The following is a 16846-nucleotide window of genomic DNA, read 5'->3' as shown; positions in this document are numbered from 1 at the left end:
TATAAAAGCAAAAACACATCCAGAGAGGTAAAGTGACTTTCCTAAATCACCCGGAGAGTCGATGTTAGAGAAAGCAGTAAAACTCAATAAAGTGTCTCAAAACTGAATTGGGGCAAATTGGGATGGAAAACTTTTAAAGGGTAAGTAACTTTTCTATATCTGGGCCGTGGTGGTGGTTACACCTGGTATACAATTACCAAAATTAATCAAACTGTACCTTTGAAATTGGTACATTTTAATGCAAGTAAATAATAATCTCAATAAACAAAGAGGTAAAAACAGCGCAACTGGACTTAATACTCTAGAGACAGGCAGAGTGTGCAGGGATACTTAAAAACCACAGGATAGGGCTTCCCTGGTGGCGCAGTGGTTGAGAGTCCGCCTGCCGATGCAGGGGACGCGGGTTCGTGCCCCAGGTCTGGGAAGGTCCCCCGTGCCGCGGAGCGGCTAAGCTCGTGAGCCATGGCCGCTGAGCCTGCGCGTCTGGAGCCTGGGCTCCGCAACGGGAGAGGCCACAACAGTGAGAGGCCTGCGTACCGAAAACAAATAAACAAACAAACAAAACATGAAAAAGTCTCCAATGTCTTTTGGAGGTGGGCAGCATCAGTAGCGAATCGGCTGCTCCAGGAAGTCGTCAGAAAGGAAGATTTAATGTCCTTGTCACCCATACAGACATCACTGTGATTTCGCTGAAGTCCAAATCGGTTCACATAACCCCCTTGCTTGAAATCCTTTAAGGGTTCCTCACCTTACATGGGATTGGGCCTCAATGCCCCAGCAAGGCATGCAAGGCCTTTAGTTGGCTGAATCCTCACCTGTCCGTCTCTCCAACCTCTCTACTCCCACCCACCCACCTCAGCAACAGGGTCCACAGACAGTTCTCCAAACACATCTTTCCACCTTGCTCATGCTATTCCCTCTCCCTGGAACCTTCTTTCCCAGGAAACCCTGACTCAGTGCATCCTCTGTGCAACTCCCCATGACCTTTCCTCTCTCCTCCGCAGCAAGAGGAGCTTCTTTATCTTCTGGGTTCCTAAAACCCTTTGTAGACACCCTTCTAATCTAGCCCATGACAACATAATTATTTGTTAATTGCTTTGTCTCCCCCAACTAGACTATGAGGTCTTTCAAGGGGAAAGCCTGAGGTCTGAGCTTTTTAAATCATTAATGCCTAACATTATGACAGGAACATGGTAACTGTTTAGAAAATGTTTGATAAATGAATGAAGGTTTGCCTGCTAAGCCTCTGCCAGAAAAATGTGAAAAACAGAATGTAGTTACACCAACATTCCACTAGAGAGAGGGAGGTAAAACTTTATCCCCTCTAGTGTAGCATTTTAGCCTTGTTCTCAGTCAGGTGAATATAATCTGATAAAATATTTCAGTTTTAGGCTAGGCCTAATATAAAACAACCTCTGATAAGCTTGAGGAAACATAATTATTACAGGTCACTCTATGCCAGGCTCTGGGTTTGACAATGGATAGTTCTTCTGGGTACAGATGAATAGAAAGTGTAGGCACTATATATAATAGTGTTTTGCATTTTCAAGTTATGTAGAGTGCATTGAAATACATTACAAAGCTTTTCTCTTTTCAGACATAATCTCGTTATCTAAAACATGCTCCACCTAGAAAACTCATTGCTCCTTACACAATAAACGCTGTGGAATCCGATGACTACCCAGCTCTCTAATTTCCTGTTGCCCTATATCCCTCATACCCTGTCTTGAACACACACACATGCTGTTCATGAAGTCAGCTGAAACAACTCATACAGCCTAAAATCTAGAATCTAGATTAATCTCAAGTTCAATACCGATGTTCAATGAGCGTGACAGGCTGACAAACGCTCAAAGGCAGCAGATGACCCTCCCCCACCGGCCCCCAACCCCCAGCAGCACCAAAACTCTGACTGAGCTGCTTCCTTAGCACCCAGCATCTATCAGTTTAGCATTTATCACAGTGTATCGTAAGAGTCTGCATACTTATCCATACCTGGATGAGGCTGAGGGCTCCTTGAAGAGGCTGGAATGGATCTTATTCTTTCCCCCAGCCTCAGCTACTAGCACAGCACCTGGCACGTGGTGTTTAGTACATTTTTTTTAATGAATAAACAAGCTCATTTCATTATACAGGTAGCGAGAGACTGATTTCTGCCAGCACTCTCAGGAAGAGGCTGGATGGCTTTGGGGTGTATACAGACATGTATGCATACATGTGGTGGAGGAGACTGTCTGATTTGAGGCATCTAGGAGGAGACAGATGTGTGGGTGCACACACACCTTCCCCAGAATCTTCCCAAATCAGTAGCTGAGGTGTCGGAGCTTTCATAATTAGAGAGTCATACCTTTGGATTATTTATGGCTCCCTGTCAACATATCTTGAACACATGTGCCCTTGTTACCACTTATATTATCACATAAATTTCAAAACTCAAACTTCCCCAGCATCTGATCTGTATCCTCAAATTGTGCTCCTTCCCCACCTTCCCATCCCTGCTCTGTTGAGAATCTCAGATAGACTCCTGTTTACTTTCTGTGGTTTGTATTAGGACATAGTTTGTCTTTTCAAATACATCACTATATGTCAAATATGCTCTTTCAAATCACGTACACCATAATACTTGCAAGGGATTAAAACACATCAATTTGTATAATTCCATGAGTTCATAATGATACTAAAAATTAAAAAAAAAAACTTGATTGGTCAACATGAGAAGATCCAGTGAATTGACTCCTTGTGTTGAAAATTAGTAAATGAAGGGAGAGAATCAAGCATTTCTTCTGCTTTTCCTATACAAACAGTACCACTGGGTAAGCAAAATTTAGGGGAAGGAAAAGCTTGCTTTCATAGAAATAGTCCAGCAAGTAAGTGAAGAAGAAATGATAGAATTAGAATATCACCTCATGATAGAATTAGAATGTGACCTCTAATGAATTCACGAATTTAGACATTGACTACCAATGACTGGTAACATCACAAAATGAAAGACAACCAGACGGTATACGCCTCCTGATGGAAGTCTAAAATATCAGCTATAATGAAATCTGATCAAAGTTCTAAATCCCACAATGTATTCGCGAGAGACACAGAGAACAGCAGAACATGTTCAACTGACAGTGTAAAAAAAAAAAAAAGACGACATTTATGAGACAATCAGAAATCTGAATACTGACTGGTTACATGATGATATTAAATAATTGTTATCATCTTTTTTTTAGGTGAAATAGTGCCATTGTAGCTATGTTAAAGAAAGAACCCTTATCTTTTAGATATTTAGAAATAAATATTTACAGATAAAATAATACAATGTCTGGGATTTGCTTCAAAAATAATACAGGGGCGGGAGTTAGGGGTAGTGGGTGGGCATACCTTGCATTGAAGCCGAGGGATGGGAACATGGGAGTGTATTATACTGTTTTGTCTACTTTTGTATATACTTGAAATTTTCCAAAGAAAAAGTTTTTAATAAAGAAAAACTAACACTTTTCTGAATACTCTGACCATCTTGTCTTAAGGGACAGCCACCCCCCTCCCACCCCTTGAGATCGTTATCCTAGGGAGTCTCCCCGAATTGAAAATACCCAAGTAACATTAATTCATCAGCCTCTCTTTACAAACTAGTATAAAAGATTATTTCCTGGATTGTTTTTACCCCTGAAAATACTGAGTCCCTGAGGGCAAAGGGCAAAGACAACCCTGCAGGAGGGAAAAGGAAGGGCTGAGCGTGAGAAGAAGAAAGGGAAGAACAAATTTTGCCTTTATTACAATTTTCCCAGGGCCTTCACTAGTTGGCACATGCATCTTCTTTGTGTGGGTTTTACTAAGAGAACTTTCACTGGAGGCATGAAAAATATGTTTCAATTCCGAACTCTCAGGTTAAAATTTCACAAAGCATCCCCTTTTATGTTGTCAAAGGCTAATATAAATATTTTCAGAAGCGGGCTCAGTGAGCCAATGATGAGAGCACTTGGGTGGAGCTAGGGCACAGTTGTGTCTGAACCTGGGAACAGTCTAGACCTGTCCATAGGACTACAATGACATGGAAAGCAGGAGAGAGTAAAGAGTCACATCAAGTGCTCAAGAGTATAGCTTTTTATAGCAGATCTCTGGAAGAACACCAAGAAACTGGTTGCCTCTGGGGAGGGAAGCTGGGGCACTTGGAATAGGGTGGGAGGAGAAAAAACATTGTATGACTTTATTGTCATAGCCAGGTTATACTGTGGTTAGTGCCTTAGTATGTATGATGACATTTGCAAGCAGCCTTTTGTTTACGTAAGTGACTGTACTTTTTATCTTGAAATGAGACAGAAGACACATGTCTGTTTGTTTCTGGGTTCCTTGGCTGGGCCATCTGCTGGCACTACCTGCTGTTTGCATATTTTCTTGATACTCCCTCCCTTTGCCTCCGTACGCCACCCTAAGCTCCCAGAATCTAATTAGGAGTAGATGGTCCCCAGAATGACAAAACTAGGATTTTAATAGTTGTAGTGCGACTTCTATAGGTGTGACATGGTATTGGACAAAGCTCCAATTCTCTCACAGACGCTCCTCTAATAGCAGAGGCAGTGAACACTATCTTTGATGGCTCCTATTTTACCTTAAATATTCAGGTGAATTCTGTGGTTTATGATTGACATTGTAAGTTACTATTAGAAAAAAAGTGTCTCTGTGTTTATCCTGTGGTTTTTGTTTTGTTTTGTTTTTTCGGTACGCGGGCCTCTCACTGTTGTGGCCTCTCCCGTTGCGGAGCCCAGGCTCCAGACGCGCAGGCTCAGCGGCCATGGCTCACGAGCTTAGCCGCTCCGCGGCACGGGGGACCTTCCCAGACCTGGGGCACGAACCCGCGTCCCCTGCATCGGCAGGCGGACTCTCAACCACTGCGCCACCAGGGAAGCCCTATCCTGTGGTTTTTAAGTATCCCTGCACACTCTGCCTGTCTCTAGAGTATTAAGTCCAGTTGCGCTGTTTTTACCTCTTTGTTTATTGAGATTATTATTTACTTGCATTAAAATGTACCAATTTCAAAGGTACAGTTTGATTAATTTTGGTAATTGTATACCAGGTGTAACCACCACCACGGCCCAGATATAGAAAAGTTACTTACCCTTTAAAAGTTTTCCATCCCAATTTGCCCCAATTCAGTTTTGAGACACTTTATTGAGTTTTACTGCTTTCTCTAACATCGACTCTCCGGGTGATTTAGGAAAGTCACTTTACCTCTCTGGATGTGTTTTTGCTTTTATAACATGAAAAATGCCAGAACAGATGTGTTACCAAGGGCCCTTGCAATACTTTCAGAAAATGAGGGGGTAGGGTAAGGGCGGGAATCTCAGCCTTGCGTCCTCATTCTTCACACAGCACACGCATGTGGCAGATCCTAGTGGGAAAAGCCTGTGGCCGCATCAGAGAGAATTAGGTTTCCATCTCCTCTCTTGCTAGTGTGTGTGTAACCTTTTGTAAGCATCAGCTTTCTCATCTCCAATATCAGGCTTATTAACAAGGCCTATTTGTTTACTGTTGTGAGGATGAATTGAGATGCACCGGCAGCCTTAAATGTTAGTTGGTATTTGTATTATGGCATAATACAAAGGCACTGCATTCAACCATCTCAGTTACTACACGTTTATGCAGGCTGATTCTCACAGCCACGCCTGTCGTACAAGCGCGACGTAAAGCGGGTCTGCTTTATGGCACCCTGCTTCCGCCGTAAAGCGCCGTTGGCAATCCCGCGTGAGTGGGTTGACGAGACGACTTCCAGGTGAAAAACGCGATTCTTGGAGGTTGGCTGACTTGACGTCTTCCCCATGGTCAAACGCGGGAGCCGGAGCCGGAGCCGGAGCCAGAGCCAGAGCCAGCTGCTCAACTCCCTAACTAAAAAGCAGAAGAAGCATCTAAGGGATTTCGGCGAGGAGCATCCCTTCTATGACAGGTATGGAGAGGCGAGGCTGGGACCGGCGCTGCCGGCGTCCTTTCCCGGTGGGAGCCCGCGTGTCCCCGCGTTTGGTCCGCCGGTGCCCCGGGGGTAGTGACAGGGCAGCTCCCGCCGCGTGCCACGCTGCCCCGGCGCCGGCCTAGCTCGCCCGGGGATCCTGGCGGCTTCCCGCCTGAGATGGGGTTCTTCGCCGGTCTTCCTACCCTTTGTTGAGCCTGTAGTTTGATGCTAGACGGCACGCCTCCTGTGTGGCGACTGGGCAGAGATTTTATAAGCTTGTGTTCGTTTTCTATGTTTTTAAAGAATTGCTTGGGGGCTTCCCTGGTGGCGCAGTGGTTAAGAATCCGCCTGCCAACGGAGGGGACAGGGGTTCGAGCCCTGGTCCGGGAAGATCCCACATGCCGCGGTGCAAGTAAGCCCGTGCGCCACAACTATTGAGCCTGCACTCCAGAGCCCGCGAGCCACAACTACTGAGCCAGGGTGGTGCAACTACTGATGCCCGCGAGCCTAGAGCCCCTGCTCCGCAACAAGAGAAGCCACCTCTCGCCGCAACTAGAGAAAGCCCGGGCGCAGCAACGAAGACCCATAGCAGGCAAAAATAAATAAATTAAAGAAGTTAAAAAAAATAAAAAAAGAATTGCTTGGGGGCTTCCCTGGTGGCGCAGTGGTTGAGAGTCTACCTGCCAATGCAGGGGACACGGGTTCGTGCCCCGGTCTGGGAGGATCCCACATGCCGCGGAGCGGCTGGGCCCGTGGGCCATGGCCGCTGAGCCTGCGCGTCCGGAGCCTGTGCTCCGCAACGGGAGAGGCCACAACAAGAGGCCCGCGTAGCGCAAAAAAAAAAAAAAAAAAAAAAAAAAAGAATTGCTTGGGACCCTCGACATCACCTATCTATTCAATGACCATGAGGAAAGTAATGTTTGGGTAGTTGTGGGCTCCTCTCTAAGTGTCCAGACTCTCAGTTATGATCTTAGTGCTCATCCCACCCCTTTGGGCTGCTTTATCAACAGTTAGAGGGATAGTCTACTTAAGAAACTTGCTAGAAAAGGTGAACCCCGAGGGCTTTTATTTGCCAAAATTTCCCATCTTTTGGATGAGAGCCTGTTACTGTGTGACTGTAGTATTTGTCATGTGGTCTTGTTAGACTTTTTCATTCGTCTCTTATTATCTATTTGGCATATCCTTCCAAAACCTGTCCAAATGCATATGGAGTTTTTACTTGACAATAGATATAATGTATTTATAACGGTATAGTCTGCCATGTTCATTTAAAGTTGTATCATTAGACTTTTCCTAATTGCTACATACTAGTAGTTAAAGTTTAACATTGCCTGTTTCTTCTCAGGGTTTCCAGAAAGGAAGCAAAACCACAGACTTGTCAACTGGTAATGCTTTATACCTTCTTTATGATAGTAGATTCTGGACTGTTACTTTTAAGATTATATATGGTACTAAAGTTTGGCTACATTTCCACTCTCTTTGATTTTAGATGTAAGCTATACTTTAGTAATATTGCTTAGTTTTAAGTGCAGATGTCTGTTAAAATGCCATTGTGATAACTAACATAGTATAGAGTATGAAACTGTCCTGAGAGATTAGCCTGTTAAGGAGGCTTACCAGAGGGCTCTTGGTGAATCCTAAGAGGGAATGTCGTGTTTGCTTAACATAAAATAGAGTGCAAAATCATCAAAGGTCTTATTTCATTACCACAGACTCAGAAATAAACTACACTTTTTTGTTGTAAGTTTTCCTGTTGCTCCTTTAAAGGTGCCAAATGTCTGACACATAGGTTAGATCGCCTTATAACCTAAAGCTCCATGTGTTTAGTTTGCTGTCTTCCCATGTGGAACATGAGCAGTTCAAAGAAGAGGAAGCGCTTCTAGAATCATAGCTAGATTAGCTGTTTTAAACAAATTTGGTGCTAGGTTTGGTTGAATAGATAGGACTGCGTATTTGCAGAAAAGCTAGTTTTTATCTAGAAAAGTCTGAACTTGGTTCCACTGTGGACCTGATGGTAGTCGTGGGGTAGCAACAAGAACAGTATAATTTTTGTTTTTAAAATCCCCATTTTCCTTTTAGTCAGAGAGTTTATAGATACTTCAAGTTCTGAAAGTGAAGCATAGAGTGAACCAGAACAAGTTTCTGGTTACAACAGACTACTTGCCACATTAAAGGATGTCTCCAAGGAAGATGAGGAGGAGGAAGAGGAAGAAGACAGTGTTCTAGATGAGACAGAAATGAATCTTGAAGATGGCGATAGTGACGTCATTGTGGAGGAAGAGATGGCAGTAGAGTCCACTGACATGCAGAAGAGTGAGTGTCTTTGATGTGGGTTTATCATCTTTGCAGGGACCACAGACAGATTGCCCCAGGGGCAGGGTGCCTTGTACCACAGAGCTGAGTGAAAGCACATGGATTCAAAGCAGAGGTTCTTAACATTGTTGGGCTCTGTGATATCTTCCAGAATCTGATGAAAACACAGGACCCTGTGGCCATAAAAATGCAGAAATGACATTTTTGCTTATGATTTCCAGGATTTCATCAATCCTACTTCAAATTCCCCTGATTGGGAGGAAAGGGAACATAATTCTGTTTTTGTAATGGTCTCAATTTATGAAAGAGATTATTGTTCCTGCCTTAGAGGAACCAAGTTGAATGGAAGATAGACATAAAATATACAAAACTTTTCAAGCATCAAATCTGAATGGAACCGATAAATATAAGTTGTTAAAGAGATGCAAAGTGGTCACATGCTGCCAGGGTGAATGAGGGGAGGCTTCAGAGAAGAGCTGGGACTGAAAGCTTAAAGGGACTCTGTCTTGCTCAGACATCTAGGTGACTACTGTTTTTTAAATTATTATTTTTTTTTTTTTCCATACGCGGGCCTCTCACTGTTGTGGCCTCTCCCGTTGCGGAGCACAGGCTCCGGATGCGCAGGCTCAGCGGCCATGGCTCACGGGCCCAGCCGCTCCACGGCATATGGGATCCTCCCAGACCGGGGCACGAACCCGTATCCCCTGCATCGGCAGGCGGACTCTCAACCACTGCGCCACCAGGGAGGCCCTTAAATTATTATTAATTAATTTATTTTGGGCTGCATTGTGTCTTTGTTGCAGTGCACCGGCTTCTCACTGTGGTGGCTTCTCTTGTTGTGGAGCATGGGCTCTAGGCACGTGGGCTTCGGTAGTTGTGGCACACGGGCTCTAGAGCACAGGCTCTGTAGTTGTGGCGCACGGGCTTAGTTGCTCGGCGGCATGTGGGATCTCCCCAGACTAGGGCTTGAAACCACGTCCCCTGCATTAGCAGGCGAATTCTTAACCACTGTGCCACCAGGGAAGTCCCCATAGGTGACTTTTTTTTTTTTTTTAAATGGTTTGCTGTTTTTTTGTTTAATTAATTTATTTTTTGTTTTATTTTATTTTTGGCTGTGTTGGGTCTTCATTGCTGCACGTGGCCTTTCTCTAGTTACAGGGAGCGGGGGCTACTCTTCGTTGCGGTGCGCGGGCTTCTCATGGCGGTGGCTTCTCTTGTTGCAGAGCATGGGCTCTAGGCACGCAGGCTCAGTAGTTGTGGCACTCGGGCTTAGTTGCTCCGCAGCATGTGGGATCTTCCCGGACCAGGGCTCGAACCCGTGTCCCCTGCATTGGCAGGCGGATTCTTAACCACTGCGCCACCAGGGAAGCCCACCCATAGGTGACTTTTTAATTTAACATTAAAATCAACTTTATTGAAGTATGAATTACATTCAACAAGGTGTACCCGTTCTAAGCATGTAATTTGATAAGTCTTGACAAATGTGTATATCTATATTGTCATCGCCAAAGTCAAGATACAGAACACTTCCAATACCTGCAAAAAGTTCCTTCTTGTCCTTTTACAGTCAGTTTCCCAGGCCTGGCATCAGGCAACCACTGACATGCTTTCTTTCACTATGTATTAGTGTTTCCTATTCTAGAAATTCATATGAATGGAAGCATACAACAAGTACCCTTTTGCACGTGGCTTCTTTGGCTCCTCATGTTGTTGTGACTCATCCGTGTAGCTCATATTAGTAATTCATTTCTTTTTATTACTGGAATAGTAGTCCGTTGTCTGAATATATCTGGGTAACTTTTTATATTCTATTATCTTAATGCCTACTTGCCTTACTGTATTTTTTTCTATACTTTAAGGTGTCACACACCATTCTTAGTATTTTCATTCATCACTTGTACTCGGATAAAAAAATCGTTGCCTCAGACTTAGGGATTGTTTTAATTTTGTTGGTTTTCCAGTTTTCTTTCATGTTTTAGGTTTTTAAAAATGAAAAGTTTGGCTTTTTAAATTATAAAAGTAATATACATTTACTGTAAAAATTTAAGAGGGTAATATAGTTAACGTATATCTCCTCCACCCTGGGGTGAACACCTTTAACATTTTATAGAACCTTCCAGACTACTTTTTTATGGATATATGAGTGAATATATATTTGTGTGTATGTGCATAATGGCCTCATACATTTCTGTAAGTTACTTTTTTCTTTAATAATATAACGTGTGTAACTGTGGGTTACTGCAGCTAGAACCCTGGTGTCCAAGCTCCCAGGCCAAATCTCCTTCTACTACATTACACTACCATGGGGAGGTTTAAAAAAGAAAGGGAAAGTATGAAGGGTGATTTTTCCATAAATTAAATCAACTTTAAAAGGCGCATTTGGAGAGTCAGAGAGTACTGATATTGTTAGAAAGAAGAAAGGTTGAAAAGCTGGTTAAATCTCATTCAAAAGAAATCCATATGTACCACATTGTAAAAAAGAGAAGGAAGACGGCATTCATGATTACTGGGCTGGCAGGGTAGGGGACAGTTGCATGCTGGGGGTGGCTCTCGTACTGGCTCTTCCACTCTTCACACTTGTGCTCGGCCAGGGCCAGGGACTGCTGAGGGAGATCAGAGGAGAGGGTGGTGCCTTGGGGGTTCCAGGGGGTTGTGCAGCTGGCTCCCTTGCCACCCAGACTGCCCCAGGGTTCCCAGCCCCAAGGATTATGGAGCATCCCCACACCTGTTTGCTCTGCAGTTGCTGTCCTGCACGCATTTTCTCCTCCAGCACTTTCTGCAGTGTCTCCTTGGCCTTCTGCTCATAGCTGTTTTTCTGGCCTTCCATCCGTAATAGCAACTTATTCATTCCCCAAGAAGTGTATTTCTGTAAATTTGAGGCAATTCAACAAATACACGTTGACCTACTGTGTGCTAAAGCCTGAGCCGGGATACAGAAATGAAAAGAAATTGGTCCTTGCCCACAGGGCAGAGATGTCAGTAATCTGGTGGACCTTCGTCCAGGCTGGAGGCAGGCAGGGAGAGTCCCTCAGGTGATGTGAGAGGTGAGTGGGGATAAAAAACTGCCCTGGGCATGCTGGGCATTCTCCCCTAGGCCTTCCACAGGCATTTGAAATCCGACATTTCCAAAGGGAAATCATCTTTCTAAACCTGCTCCTATCTCAGTGGCCAGCATCACCACCCACCCAGTCTCCCAAACCCTAAACCAGGGAATCATCCTTGATTTCTCTCTCACCTTCTTCAAGGAATCAGTTCATCATCAAGCTTTGTCAAGTCAGCGTCTTTAACGGCTCGTTCGTTACCTGTATCCTCTATCCCTACTGCCACCTCCTTAGTTCAGACCCTAGTGACACTATTATATGGATTATATAGAGACTATGTGTTATCTTCATGCCTTGCCTCCCTTCAAACCCTTTTCAGTCCTGCAGCTAGAGGGTTCTTTCTAAAACTTAAATCTGATCACATCACAACCTGCTTAAATCTCTCAGTGGTTCTCAGTGTTCTAAGAATCAGGTCCAAACCCCTTGGCATGGTTCCTACTTACAAGCCCAGACTTTGATCTCATGCTGCCTCCACGCAAGCTGAACTGCTTGTAGGTCCCCTAAGCACTGTGCTTTTCAGCCTCTGCCTTTGCCCATAAAGCTTCTTCTGCTTAGAGTATCGTGACCCACGCTTCTCACCTGGTTAACTTCTACCCATGTTCAAGATGCAGCCCTAGAATCATAAATTCTGATAAACTTGGCCAACCATACCTACCCCCCGACTCTTTATGGATTAGGCAGTTTTACTGGTGTTCACATAGTATCTGTATTTCTGATCTGTGGACTCATCTGTCTCCTTTAAGGGATTGTAAACTCCTTTGGGGCAGGGAGCATTTTTTAAAAAATAAAATTATTTTTGTAGGCTTGGGGATCTGAACAATAGTAAAGTCAAGTTTTAAAAATGAATACATTTGTATTTTTAGAATTTCTCCTGGCTTCAAGGTCAAAAAGAAAAAGACACAAGAGCAGCTTTGCAAATTCACTGGGGGTCTTGCCTTTCCAGTGCTTTTCATTCTTACGCCCTGTGATTTTTGGGAAAGCAGGAGCCTTTTACTGTCGATTCTGGGTTACCCAACTGGGTAAGAGATAGTCTAGATAATGCAGATTTAGAGTTCAATATCAAATCATTTCCATTTAGCTTTGGAGTCATCTGAAAATTTGGATTTAAATGTTGAGTGGGTCTTATGTTCTTGGAATTGTCATTAGAAACCAGATACAGGAGTTACTGGTTGAGATCATACATGGTTATGTCCAGGTTATTGGACTTAACCATGCTGGTCACTGACCAGCTTTATCCCCCTTTGAAAACGAGTAGACTGGCATTCTGGATTATATGTCAGTCTCTTATGAGCTTGGTTGGCATTACTGAAAAAATAAAAGTTGTGGATCCGCAAACCCATAGACTCTATAGGCTATGTTCCCCTGCAGAATTCTAACTACACGGCCACCTTATCTTCCTAACATCAAGTGGGAGCAGTCTGGCCGGTCCATCTCGTTCTCTTGATCTTGAGTCCTCTGCAAAAGACATCCCCCTTTTCTGCACCAGCACGTACGTCACAGCCCTGAAGAAAGTGTAGACATCTGAGATACGTTAACAGTGGGGGAGGGCTGATATCCCGTGAACAGACACATAAATGCCTGTTAGACCTGGAAATTGAAAACCAGAGAGGCGGGGCCCCACTGGTTTTGGCCCAGGCCACCAGCCCCTGGTGTTCCCAGCAAAATGTTCCCAATGTGGGAGTTTGAGGAAGCAGGGAAAGGCAGGTGGTGTGAGTTTATTAGGACTTGAGGCCCTCAGCCTCGCACTGAGGCCAGCTGAACCCCCAGAGCGTGCTTCCTGCCCTCCTATGGGCTGCTACTCCTAAAGGTACTTGGTTTCAACAGTTATTTGTGCATCAGATTAAAGACTGAAGGGAGAGGGAACAGCAAGCCTAAATTCTTCATATCATACGCCACCTCCCTTTCTCTTATTATATAAGCAATTCATGTGAAAAAAAAATAAGGCAAGCAAAACAAAACAAAATTACCTGAAGTCTTGCTATCCAAAAGTTACCATTAGTATTTTGGTGTATACTTGTTCCAGATTTTTCTTTATTTTCAACCCTTCATTAAGGCCATTGTAGTCTCGACAGATGCTGCTGGCACAAGCACTTGAGATGAGGCTCCTCTTTTTAAAATACTGTATTTGCATTTGGCTTAATTTGTCTCAGGCCCTGCCTTGCCTGGTCCCCAGCGTGGTGTTTTCTGCTGCAGTCTCTGTAAATTGGAGTTGGGGTGATGGGGCGGTCAGGCAGGGCTGTGTGTATCTGTGTCTGTATGAGGGAGGGCGGGCACACTTTCCAGTGTTTCTGGGCAACAAGCAGGCACGCACTGCGGTTTCCTATCCCTCAGGCCTGGGCTGTGGAGACAGGGGAAGTACCAGGAAGGGGTGGACGACCCCGACCCAGCTAAATGGAAGGCCCAGCTCCGCTGTGCGCTCAACAAGAGCAGGGAATTCAACCTGATGTACGACGGCACCAAGGAGGTGCCCATAAACCCAGTGAAGATATATCAAGTGTGTGACATCCCCCAGCCCCAGGGCTCTATCATTAACCCAGGTGAGGCCCCAGCTGCTGGGGAGAAGGTGGACAGTGTGCCAGGTTCCGGGCTGGACCCTTAAAGCGATAGTCGACTTGAAAGTCGCCTCGCTTACAATGTTGAAGACTGGTAAATAAAGCAAGAAATGCTGTCCCTAGAAAGAACCCAGAGAACAAAAGATATAAACTCAGCACAGTCTTCCTGCCCACCCAGTGGAACAGTAAAGCATTAGAAAGAAGAGGGGGTATTGAGTTCTATAAAAAATAACTTCTCTTGGGACTCAACACTGAGAAGAGAGGCCAGGTAGTTTAGAAGAAGGAGGGCTTAAAACTTAGAAGGTCTGAGTTATAAACCTCGGTCTTTCCATTTCACTACTTGTGGGACATTGAATCAAGTCATTCAACGTTTTGAGCCTCAGCTTCTTCCACTATAAAATCTGGGTTCTCATCTTTCCTGCGTATTTCAAAGGCTGTTCTAAGAATCAATTGCCATGACATTATGAAGGCTGTTAAGTTCTCTTTATAAATGATGGGTAAGTGATCATTTAATTTGTATGGTATTTTTCCTAGGAGAATACCACCTGATCCCTATATTTACTCAATGTTGAGCCAGTTCCGACTAAGAGCCAGATAATTTAGACTTGACCTCCAGTGCATCTAGTGAGGCTCTGCCATGAGGGAAGGGTCTGTCTTCACAGTAAGCTTATAAAGGAGAGAAGCTGTGCTCCTTGGGCCCTTAGAAGGGATGCGAATGTGTGGAAAGGGGTTTAGAGTAGGAATTAAAAGATTTCTAGGAGAAGGGAGTAGGGTCTGCAGCTCCTGGATAGGGGAGGGGATGAGAGCTTGCACTGGGGCTCCGTAGGAGGAGCTGGGAGTGGGGTGAACACCCTTGGTTCCCACTCTTTGGCATTGAGGGTGCACACTGAACCCAAGGAACCTCTGTGCTGGCAGTGCCTAGCTTGAACAGTGGGTCAGCTGCAGGGATGACAGTGCAACGTGAGCGCCTCACTTTTGACCTTTGTGTGTGTGTGTGTGTGTGTGTTTCTCGGGTAGGATCCACTGGATCTGCTCCTTGGGATGAGAAAGATAATGATGTGGATGAAGAAGATGAGGAAGATGAGCTGGACCAGTCACAGCACCACGTTCCCATCCAGGACGCCTTCCCCTTCCTGAACATCAATGGTGAGTGGGGTGGGGGGTGGGACCGAGGCATGGAGAGGATGTAAGGGGCTTTGATTTTGCAACCGTTGACACCATATCCACCATTGCACTGGGAGCAGCGACCAGGCCCTGGGGCCAGGCTGCCAGTCTGTTAGCAAGTAGGAGTCATAGGCAAAGGAACTCCGTAGGCATAGTTATCCCAGTGGGGTGGCTTCTAGGCAGAGAGAGCATCTTCTGAATCTTATGTGATAATTCAGAGAAATCAAAAAATTAAATTCATTCTCAATCCCGCATACAAATACACAAGCTGTTACAAATTTTGCTGATTTCCTTCAGGCCAAGTGCAGGGATCCTTTTCGTGAATTGTAGGCAAACTCTTCTGCTACTTCCCTCGGTACAAATTTTCTGTCACTGCCTTAACAGCCTCTGCTAAGGCTGTATCATGGGAAACTTGTGGCTCTACAGCTCTTAATACTAGGCTCTGATACAATTTCTCTACTAGAGACTTTTATCTTTTTTAAATTAATTAATTAATTAATTAATTTTTTGTGGTACGCGGGCCTCTCACTGTTGTGGCCTCTCCCATTGCGGAGCACAGGCTCCGGACGTGCAGGCTCGGTGGCCATGGCTCACGGGCCCAGCCGCTCCGCGGCATGTGGGATCTTCCCGGACCGGGGCACGAACCCGTGTCCCCTGCATCGGCAGGCGGACTCTCAACCACTGCGCCACCAGGGAAGCCCTATCTTGTTTTTAAATTGACTTTTTGAATTCAGCTTCCCAGGAAAGATGCGTTTAGAGGTTGGAGGGTCCCTGTGAGACAGAGCAGGTGCTGCACCTCCCATTGCACGTTCTGAGGACGCTCAAGCACAAGGTGAACTGCTCTTCCACAGCATCTTCCCTTGAACTTTTCACTGACGTGCTCGTAGTCATATGACGTGCATTCAATTGAGTAGCTTTTCACTACTTTTCTAAGTTCCATCTGGCTGCTAGGGTCAAATGAGATACTTTTGCCACCTAGAAAATTTAGTATATCCAGAGGATTCCTGTAGGATTTTGGAGTCCCCTTCCCTAGGTGATGCCCCTTCTTTTGAGAATGAGGAAATGACTCTTATCTGTCTACTTGCCCTCCTTCACTTACCCTGTCGTTTATAACCTTGCAAGCAAGTGATGAGTCAAGACAACGATCATAGAGCTCTCTCAGGTTAATACTGCCACAGCTGCATTCCCACTTGGTGCAATTTTAAGATTTGGACATTTGGAAATGTGAGATCCTTTCCCAAATCTTTGGCTCACTCATTCTGTTATTCTCACCCCTTAAAAGGATACAACCCATTTCCAGGATCATGATTTCCCTTTTTTTTTTTTTTCATGTTTTTTTAAAGCTAATATTGTGTGTCCTTACGTTATGGGGCACCTTGGATCCTTTATGGAAACATGTGAACATATATTAAAAATAAAAAAGTAAAATGTGGCCCTACAGCCACGGCGGGATTTCATTGCCCTGAGAGAGGAGTTGGGGCGCATCAGTGACTTCCGCGAAGCCTATACTTTCAAACAGGCTCCGGGCCAGCCAGTTTCCGGCTTAAGCAAGGAAAATGTTCCAGCGGTAACCAACAAGGAGAACCTGGCGACGCCGGTCTCGACTCCATTCCTGGAGCCGACCCTGGGGAGCGACGGCTCTGCGGTCACTTTCGGGAAAACCCAAGAGGATCCCAAACCATTTTGCGTGGGCAGTGCCCCACCGAGTGTGGACGTCACCCCCACCTACACCAAAGACGGAGCTGACGAGGCAGGATCAACCGATGGCAAAGTTCTGAACC

The 16846-nt window shown here is 45.0% G+C and overlaps 1 protein-coding gene across 1 annotated transcript; it reads left to right on the top strand.

The window, feature by feature from the left end:
• Window positions 1–5720: 5720 nt before the first annotated feature.
• LOC309797743 (interferon regulatory factor 6-like) lies at window positions 5721–16811 on the top strand (the record flags this gene model as incomplete). The annotated part of the gene is made up of 4 exons (XM_082646174.1): window positions 5721–5932; window positions 13681–13886; window positions 14919–15047; window positions 16585–16811. Exons 1-4 carry the CDS (start codon window positions 5808–5810, stop codon window positions 16809–16811), a joined length of 687 nt encoding a protein of 228 aa, XP_082502300.1. The 5' UTR covers window positions 5721–5807.
• Between the last annotated feature and the right edge of the window lie 35 nt (window positions 16812–16846).

Source organism: Mesoplodon mirus (assembly GCF_964341445.2).
Source record: "Mesoplodon mirus genome assembly, contig: HAP1_SCAFFOLD_935, whole genome shotgun sequence".
NCBI lineage: Eukaryota > Metazoa > Chordata > Mammalia > Artiodactyla > Ziphiidae > Mesoplodon > Mesoplodon mirus.
This window is presented reverse-complemented; position numbering and strand designations above follow the sequence as displayed.